Consider the following 10,240-nt stretch of genomic DNA (forward strand, 5'->3'; position numbering starts at 1 on the left):
CAAATCACAGAACCCACTGACCACTAGACCCAACTCACACCAAGCTGAAGCCCACATAAACCTAGAACTCAAAACTCCCTCCCTCCCTTTGACCGACTCTCAACCCCATCATCTGTTTCCAAGGAATAATCGTAGCATGTCCTAATATATCTTAGAAGCACAATTTTATATAAAAAGTGCATTCCATTAAAATATAAAACTGAAGTAAAAAAATTATAAGGAAAATAAATTGGAGAAGAGGGAAAACACTTTGTTGTGGATATTTTATTTCAAGGAGTCTGATTTGTCCACACACACACACACACAAGTTCATAAATAACATAAACCTTCGTATTATCCATACAAAACATAATATAAATGTAAATAGAACAACCCAAATCCATAGTACATAAAAACCAAATAGCTTAGACATAGGAGATACAATGCATCATCAATCCTCCTCCGGGTTTAGAATGTCCTCAATCCAAGACTTCCTCCTATGCTCCGGCATACACATAACACTACCCTATTATCCTTTTGCTGCAAAACCTTTGACATCTTGATGTAGACCTTGTTACTCAGATCCGCATACGTGTTCAGCACGCCTATTGCCTTGGAAAGTGAACAAGGATCACCCCCTACAACGGATTGAGAGAATTGGTCGGATGAACCGCTAGTCCTGCCGAGTTTACCACTATACCTACGTTCGGACATTGCGTTGTACTCTTTTAGGGCCGTAGTCATTTCACTTACCTTATCCGACTTCTTCGAGGCCTTCTTACCCTTGCCACTTGCATCTTGCACATGACATTTTTCCTCCCTCCGGGTTACCTCCTCAACCTCAGCATCCTCTACAGTTTATGGGAAACTATCAAAGTTAGGGGTGTAACAATCATCGTCCAGATGAGTGGGTGCACTTGCATTGGCATCGGCATTGGCATTGGCAAGCTCTTCTTCTAGGGCACGCTCCTTGTCACTATTCAGAGGATGAGTGTTTGAGGAGATCTGGAGGTTCCCAGTCGCAATACTAGTGGTGAACAATTGCTGCAGTGATGGGTAGTCTGGGCATCCCTGTTTCCTTAAGTTAGCTGCACCACGATTGGCCTGCAATATCCTTGGAAACATTAGCACACTGAACACAGCAGTTCATATATTACCAACTTGGAGGCAAATTGCATAAATAAATAATTACAATAGGTTTATAATTAATAAACAACAGTAAACATACCGCAATCACATTCTGCCACACTTCGTCAGAATAAGTCACTGTTTGGGTCTGCTCGTCCCACCCCAACCCTATGTGTCTTAGCAATTGGCTCCACTTGCGTTGTTTGAGTTGGAGTCTATTGTGCTTCTGTTGAACTTGCTTTAAGACAAAGTCTTTCCCGGTCCTTCGGTTAAGTTCAGCTGTAATTGATGCCCATGTAGGACCCTTGAACACACCACTTGGCATGTTACCCTTAAGTTGTTCCTCCAACATGATCTCAATAAAAATATGTTCTACATGTGGAGGCCACTTTTTCTCATCTGTCTCTTGTGATTCATGTGCCATCTATTTGAAATATCTCACGTGGTAAGCTCATGATAGATAATAATTTTAAGAATTGATTAATAGGACTATAGGATTCATGTACCATGTAGATTTAAAGAGTCCAAAAAATAAAAAAATATTCCACAGTTAAATCAACATGGATAAGAAAAAGCATGCATGAAATGTAAGAAATAATGGCAATATATAACAAACAGTGGTAATATATAAATATTTCATCGAGGTTTACCACATATATTGTGTGACCAGATATACAAAAGATGGAAGATCGAATCAATGAGTTAGTAAACAGTTGTAAGTGGCCACAAATACAACTAGGTTAGTGCATGGTTAAGTACATGGTAAGCCATAACAAAGTTCGCTACTGAACATAATGGGAACAAAATATGTCAGCAGTATATCAAAAGGGACATGCACTACATTAGTTTGACTACGCATCCACCTCTTACTGAGGCGGGTCATCGGACAATCGCTCTGGAGAGGTCACGGGGGAAACATTGGGCCTAAGAGCTCTGGTACAGACCCCCATTGATCTTTGATAATTCCGTCGAGTATGCTTCCACCTCCTCATTACCCGCCTCACAGTAAAAGCCTTCCCCAAGCGAGCATTAATAAAGTTTGTGATCTCCTCCCACACGTGCGCATTGGCATGATAAGGACGCAAATTCCCACAAACAAAGTGTCCAAGTATGGAGTCACACAACAGATCCTCACAATTGGCATCCCATGTTCTCAACTTTGCAGCCATCTTAAAGAACAACACACACATCTCATACACAATCATATCACAAGTACAATAAAGATATCCCAGTATTTTTAGAGGAACAAATATTGAGCATAGGATCCATATTAATATGTATATATGATTGCAATGACATGTACTGACTTATGTTGTTTGAAATTCATAAACAATATTAAAGATACAAGACAAAAAAGAAGACACAAATCATCGTATCAGTTGTTAATAAATTCAAACCAAACAGTGTGCAGTGCTGGAACTAATTGATGTGATTTACAAAGGCCACCATAACTAAAAAACAAGACTTTTTTTGTTTTTGTTTTTATTTTTATTGCTATGTACTTTGTAGGAATTTCCTAGTACACGAAATTAATGTGATTTACAAAGGCCACCATAACTAAAAAACAAACATTAGAGACCAAACATTGTGTATTAAGTAGCATAAAAAAGGCAAGCACCAAAGTTTCCAACCTAGACCACAAGGTGCGGATGGATTAAGAAAAAAAAAAGCAATATTTTCTATAGTGTTTTTCAATTATAATTGTTTGTTATGTCAAAAAATGCCAAAGTGCCAATTCTTACATCAGAGACCCCAACACACATGCACACTTGGGGAAAAAAAAAATCCTTAATTCAGAAAAAGAAAGAAAGGCAAGAAGCTGTTGAATAAAGCAAAAATTGATAATCAGATAAAAACTAGCAGATTTTAGAAACTCATTTTTATTAAAAAAATAAAAACTTTGTTAGTATTTTTTTAATATCATACACGAGATAGCATATAATGGCCTTTGCTAAAAAAGTATCATCTGTTCATAATATGGTAAGCTGGGTTTGAAGCCCTACAATCTCAAACAGAACAATGGGCTAGAACCCTAATGATACAAACTCCTTTTTCTCTAATAGACAATGGGGGGTGCCATGTCTAAAATAGTTCAATGAAAGCCATTGCTAACATGATTTCTATATGATGGCCAATAAAAGAGAATGAAATAGAAAACAATTAGCAAGAGGTAGACAGGAGGTAGAATCACTCAGTGCTTGTCAGTAAGGCACAGTCTGCTTGTGCTTTATATACCTCTGCCAAATTTTCAAATTATCTTTATCCTTATGATGAACTAAAGCTCATACCAATTTTATGCATTTCCACATAGCTAGAATATTACTCAAAACACCTAGCCACATTAACATAGCATTTTTTTTTTAATCTCATTTGAGAAAACACACACAAGAATCCAAGCCTAACTAAGTATTTTACAGAACAATCAACTTGTCAAATTAAGGTTGTCCTTAAACTTAAATTTAAAACTAGTGCAGAAATCAAACATACAAGACCAATCAATTTCAGGTCACTAAGACAAGCCGGAGCCCAGCCAAAGCATGGTCTAACAAGCCTTTCAATCTTAATTAAAGGGCTCAAAAAAATGGGAGGGACAGCTGTTACAGGTAGCTCATTGTACAACTGTTACAGGCCATTACCAAACTAGAAGCATATTCTAAAATCAAGATACATTTATAATTTTTTTTAAACAAAAAATGCATTGTCGTTTCCACTTAGGAGAATGCTAATAAACTTACTACATTAAGATTCAGAATTCATAGCAAACAAAATCAAACAAAGAAGCACCATCAATATCTACAGAGCAATTGGTTGGTAACAAGAACAAGCAGCTTTATTGAAACAAAAAATCAAACAGAGAAGCACCATAAATTAGTTCCATAAATTATTTTTTTAAAAATAAAATAAACCCATAACCATGAGAATCCAGTAGATCAAACCATTGAAGCAAACCCAAACATCAAACAAAGAAAAAAAAAACTGCAAAGAAATAAGCACAGGTTCACCACGATTGAAAACCCATAACCACGGGTTTCAATAAATCAAATAAAATGCTTACCCAAACATCAAACAAAGAAAAAAAAAACAGATCCGCAAACTTACATCACCACGGGTTGAAAACCCATCATCACGGGTTGATACCATCAAACATCAGAAGCGAAAACCCAAACATCAAACAAAGAAAAAAAAGGAAAAAAAAAACAGAGAAGCACTGCGTTACCGTGACACGGCGGTGCGGTTGGCTGAGCTCGGAGTGGTGAAATAGTGCGTGAGGAGGTGAGGGCAGTGAGAGCTTCTTCTAGGAGTACTGGAATGGAGATGAAGCTCTGCTTTACTGAATTGAGGAGAGAAGTTTTAGATGACTGAAGAGAGTCGTTGAAGAGAGCATCAAAAGTAGCGCACCACGTGAATTTGTTCTGACTGTGGGACCAAGTAAGTAGTTTTATTTAAGAAAATACCATTGAGTTATGAGTTATGGAAATTGAAAACAGCCAAAATGTGTTTTCAGTTTCCCTAACTCATTACTCAAAAATCAGAGAATTGAGTGATGAAAACAGAGTTATGGAAACAGAGTTATCGTTTGCCAAACGGATATTGAGTTATGGGTCCCACCATTTTTGAGTTATGAGTTATGGAAACTGAGAATTGAGTTACCAAAATTTGCAATCCAAACAGGCTCTTAATTCCGCTTCTTATTCATTTGAAGATTGTTGGAATCTGGATCTATATTCCTACTTTGTCTACTATTTTCTTTCTTGATCATTGTATAATTGAATTGCAAGCCAAAATTTTTCTTTATAGTTTGGGATTATTTAGTGTAAGGACTGGGTTTGGAGTAAGCCCAATATAGGATTGGGTTGTAGCCTAACAAGCCCAAACAATAAATTTATAGAGCGTGGGTGAGAGAACTAATTCTATTCCAGAAGAAAGATAATAAAATTGCTGAATTAAAATTGTTAAACATAAGTAAAATAGGAAGATTCGTCCTCGGCACGGCCTAAGGAGCTTATGTTATAATGCCCTGTTTATGAACAAAGTTCCAAGAGTTCACAATGTTCTTACAAAGATTTCTTGAGTTTTTCCGATCCCTTTCTTTAGGCCATCTTTCCATGTTATATACTACAACCTTGGTATCATCCCTACCATACACGTGTAGGTTGGATTCTAGGAAATCCATCTTTTCCCATCCAACATCTCCCAGAACCATCAACTAGTAGCTATAAGGCTGCTTGATCACTGTTCAGGTATCACCTCCACATTAATGCGGCCAGAGAGTTGGTTGAGAGGAATTTAATGTGAAGGTAGCAGCTTTTGAAGATATTTGTTGCCACCCTTTGCTCATCCCTTATTCGATGCTCAACTCTTAGTTGCGATGCAAACTGGAAGGATGCTTGGGATGATAAGACACTCTTACCGACCTCGGATCCCCGTTTCCAAGATGAATTATATCCTCAGACGTGTTTTGGACTATCACATACAATCTTTATTTCTTCTTCCTATACCATTCCCATTATAACCCTATTTAACCGTCCTCGGATTGGTTGATATCCTCGGATTGGGCCATAGGCCCAATTCCTACAGTTCTAATACTACCTTCTAGATAGTTGGCCCCCACATTTAGAATTACTGCATTATGAAGACTAAAGACAGAGAAATTCATAATGCATAAGCCCAGTCTCAAATTGAGTCAATCGGCATTGAGGATTGCACTACGGGATCCGATTTTTGGGCTATTTGAGTTTAATCACTTTCTCTCTCATTTCAAAATCTGATGGTTGTATCAAAAATATATATATATATATATATATCTGATGGCCAAGTGGGGTTTTGATTTGAAACCAGATAGAATTAAAATTAGATTTTGGAACTGGATCAATTTGCTTCTTTGTTTAATAATTTTTGTAATTTTTTCATTAAAGAAATTGACAAGTTATTATTCTGTTAGCCATATAAGTAATACATTAATAGTAGTTAACAGAATGACTAATATTGTTCATTTTAAAAACTTTTGGGACTAACAGCGCACACTTAAAACTTGAAGGACCAATTGCACTTACATGGTAAACTTTAGGGATTAATAGTATAGTTTTGCCATTTTTTTTTTTTTTTTAGTGAAAGTGGTAGACAACATCCTTGTCACCGTGAACCACAACTTATTATTGTGGTATCAACAAAAAGAGGCCAGATAAAAAAGTGATAAATAGTTAAATATTGTGTTTATAATATTGGTTTACCTTGCTAATATAATGTAAATTAAAAATTACTCAAACAGATAATTACAAGGGGCCGTGATCGTTTCTTTGCATATAAATTGTACAAATGACTAATAGGAGAAGGCAATCAATTGCACTTAAAAAAAAAAAAAAAAAAAAAAAAATTCAACTTATCATTTTGTCCCTCCATTGTTATCTCACGTTAAAATATTCTATCACTTTTTAAATTTATCATTTTTGTTTTTAAATTTTTTGATCTAGTCTTAAGTTACGATAGTCCTCTTTTCCCAAAATATTAAAAAAAAAAAAAAAAGTTAATACAATAGTCCTTATCATTAAAGGATATGTGAAAAAAATTTAACAAATGAAGTTGCCACGTGGATGCTGCTCGATCATTGTTCAGCTTTTAAAATTTATCTTCCATCGATTTCTATTTTGGTGATTAAAGAGAATATTCACATGTAATTTTAGTAATATGACTTTTTAAATAATACATATGAATAGTTTTATAAATCGACAAATATATTTGATAACTCTTATTTAATTGTTACTAAACTTTTTCTTTTATAAAAAAAAATTAAAAAAGAAGCTCCAAAATAACTCACTTGTAGTCATTCTCGTCAACTCGATAGAGGTCTAGTTAATGCTGGGAGAGGAGTTTTGGATAGGGCCAGGTGCTTTCTACTTGGGCCTACTGAAAACTTATCTCTCCAATTTGGAGATATTTAAGGAGAGAAAATAAAGGACGAGAGGGGTTTTAAAAAACACCAAAACTACCCCTCCCACCCATTGTGCATTAACTTCACTACTCTTTTCTTCTTCTTCTTCATTTTTTTTTTTTTTTTAAAAAAATTTTGGGATGAATCAAGCAGTAGTTTTTTTTCCTTTTTATTTTTATTTTTGTCAATGTGTTTTTTAAAATCAAATAGGCAATGGTTTTGGCTTTGTTTTGATTTTTTTAAAATCAAATTGTAGGTTTTGGTTTTAAACAAAAATTCAAATGGTGGCTTTCACCTCTAATACAATATATTTAATATCATGGGAGTAATATATACAAACAATGTTTTTGTCCTCTTATTTTTCTTTCAACCAAACAAATGAGTTTTCCAACTCTCCACTTTTCCATCCTTCCAACCAAACACCATGAGAGAAAACTAAAATATTTTCAATCCTCTCACTTCTCCATTCCCTCAACCAAATGGATCCTTAATGATACCTCTACTGAATTTGCTTGTTGTGTTGGAGGTTGAGTAACCTAGCTTTGTATAATTAATTTACTTTTTTTTTTTTTTTATCATGCATTTTCCTCAATTTGATCTCAAATCCCCAATTCTAGGTAAAAATGTAGGTGTGGGGAATCAAAAGACTCTGGACTGGATGACAATGAGGCGACAATAGGTAGAGTCCATTGACAAGATAAAATTTCTCAAATTCGTTGTATAAGTTGTGTCTTATATAGTGATGTAGCTTCAATTAGTCATAAAATTATAATTTTACTTCTCCACTTATTTTTAACTTTCTTGGTTGTTGGTATATGTATCAAGGTTTCTTCTGTTCAATCTTTTTGAGCTCAACCTAAGTTATTAAGAGCCTTGTAACTCAATTGATTGATACATCATTGTGTTTCCAACGTTAACATTGATGTGACATTTATTCAATCTATATTACTCCTAGCATCTAGATTTCTAGGAATTTAATGCCTGACAATGTAACTATTTTTATGTTTGGTTTGATTAGAAATCTAATAAAAATACTGAGAATACGATATTCTTATATTTGATTTATTCATAGGAATCTTATAAGTATTATTTATTTTTCCCAAAATATCTTTTGATTCGTATCAAGTCTCTTTTTTATCTCTCCAAATAAATTACAATAAAAAAATATAAACTATAAATCTTTACAAATTCAACAAAATTATAGTACAACATTTTATAAATGGCATGTATAATACAAAAATAATTATTTAAAATTGTAAATTTATAATTATTATTAGGCAAAAATACCATTTTGTCCCTATATTTGGGGTCACAGTCAATTTGGTTCTTAGATTTTAGTAGCACTCAATTTAGTACCTGTTATTTTCAACTTACAAATTTGGTCTCTACTATTAATTCACTAACGAAAAATGTCTATGTGGCTAACGGATTGAACAGTTGGCAACTTCAAGCTTATGTGGCTTATAAAAAAATAATATAAAACTAGCCTCTGAGCACATGTGTGAGAAAAAGTTAATAATTTGTATCAGTTATAATTTGGGATTACTACATTTTCCAATCACAAAAAAACCTAGGATTGTTTTTTTTAAATAATAATAAAGTATTAGAAACATAGTTTTTTTTTATAGAATAAAAAAAACAACGTGTGTTGTTTAACTTATTTTTCTATTTAAAAAAAGTATATTAAACATAGAGTTGTTTTGAAAAAGTGGGTTAGTGGGAGCGTGTTCCTATTTTGTAAGCAATGTTTGTTGGCAACTTTTTTCGATTGTATGAAAATGCCAATTTCAAAAAAGGCCAACAAAACATCACCATGAAAATGTGCAATCATTGAAAATGGTCTTTTATCCTAGTTTAAAATAGGAGGTTAAATAGTGGCACAAAAATCATGAATTGATGCATAATTCAAATGTAACAACAAAACTCCAAACAATCATTCTCCTCCTAGCCAAAGCAAAAATTATTCTCCTCCAAAACCCCAACTATCTAACACAGCCAATTTGCTTCAAAATAAAGGATACCATTTAACCACATATTAAAACAACTTTAAATATAACAACTTGCTAAGCATGGCCTCCAAATTATTTGAAAATTAAAGATTTATCAACCAACTAATTATCACCATAGTCTCCATATTCACACATCCATTTCTTGATTAAAAAAAATAAAGAAAAAAAACTTTCTATTCTTCCCATATGTTTCCACTTGCATTTCCACGAATTAGGCTTTATGTAATGCTACAAAATAAGTAAAAATTCTTCAAATCCCACGTTCAGAAATAAAACATTTCATTCATATAGCAAATTTCAACAAAACCCACAAAAAAGGAGTTTTGCTCTTTGGGGGGATTTTTTTGCCATTTAACACCAGTTTAGGAACAATTTTGTTAGTTAGCAGGTTTTCGAAACTATTTAGGAAACCAGCATCTCCAGTCTAAAAGACTTGAGTTCAATGTAAAAATCGAGTCTGTAACACTCGAGTCCCAAGCTGATGTGGAAAAAATTTTCCACGTAGAACTTAAGTTCCATATAGCTAAAAGAAAAGAAGAAGGCATATAGACTGAGTGAAGAAGAAAGAAGGCATCCGATAAAGGTTATGGTGGTTTTGGTGAAAATAACATTAACAGCGTTGATGTTTTTGTCTCTGATAGAATGGTGCTTCCTTTGGAGACTGAGATGAAGTCCAAGGAATTTTTCACTCTTTAAGAATGGAGGCGGTGAGGATTTCATTTCAATCCGTTTGACTCATATTTATTCAGTTTTTCATCTCCAATACTATCTCTCTTTCCTTTTCTCTCTGTTTTTCATTTTTCCACCTTTGTTACTCTAAGCTCTTCTTTTAAGCTTTGCCTCCTGTTTACAATTCAAAATTAAAATTATCTGAGAATTTATTTTTCTCTCTGTTTTTACTTTTCCACCATTGTTAGTTTATGCTCTTCTTTAAGCTTTAGTTCCTGTTTTTTGGGTTTCTTTAAGCTTTGTTTCTTGTTTTGTTATTATTTTATGGGTTTCTTGAGAGAAGATGTGAGCGTGTTTATTTTTGGGTTTGTTGAGAGGAGATGAGAGCAAGTGTTTTCTGGGTTTTGCTAAGGGAACTTAAGTCTTAAAGACTTAAGTTCCATGTGGAAAAAAATTTCCACCTAAGCTTTACTAGCACATTGAACTTGAGTCTCTGAGACTTGAGTTGCTATAGTGAACTCGGGTC

The 10,240-nt window shown here is 34.0% G+C and overlaps 1 protein-coding gene across 1 annotated transcript; it reads right to left on the minus strand.

The window, feature by feature from the left end:
• Positions 1-447: 447 nt before the first annotated feature.
• Positions 448-1,531, minus strand: LOC115984604. Its single transcript, XM_031107625.1, has 3 exons — positions 1,208-1,531; positions 897-1,083; positions 448-830 (listed from the first exon to the last, which is right to left on the minus strand). Exons 1-3 carry the CDS (start codon positions 1,529-1,531, stop codon positions 448-450), a joined length of 894 nt encoding a protein of 297 aa, XP_030963485.1.
• Positions 1,532-10,240: the final 8,709 nt, after the last annotated feature.

The sequence above is a fragment of the Quercus lobata genome, chromosome 4, assembly GCF_001633185.2.
Source record: "Quercus lobata isolate SW786 chromosome 4, ValleyOak3.0 Primary Assembly, whole genome shotgun sequence".
NCBI lineage: Eukaryota > Viridiplantae > Streptophyta > Magnoliopsida > Fagales > Fagaceae > Quercus > Quercus lobata.

Excerpts from the sequence above, each read along its gene's own strand:
- LOC115984604 (XM_031107625.1), bottom strand. The coding sequence starts at position 1,531 with ATGGCACATGAATCACAAGAGACAGATGAGAAAAAGTGGCCTCCACAT. Across the intron at positions 1,084-1,207 it reads TGTGGCAGAATGTGATTGCG|GCCAATCGTGGTGCAGCTAA; the intron begins GTATGTTTACTG and ends AGGATATTGCAG. Across the intron at positions 831-896 it reads CAATGCCGATGCCAATGCAA|AGGATGCTGAGGTTGAGGAG; the intron begins GTGCACCCACTC and ends CATAAACTGTAG.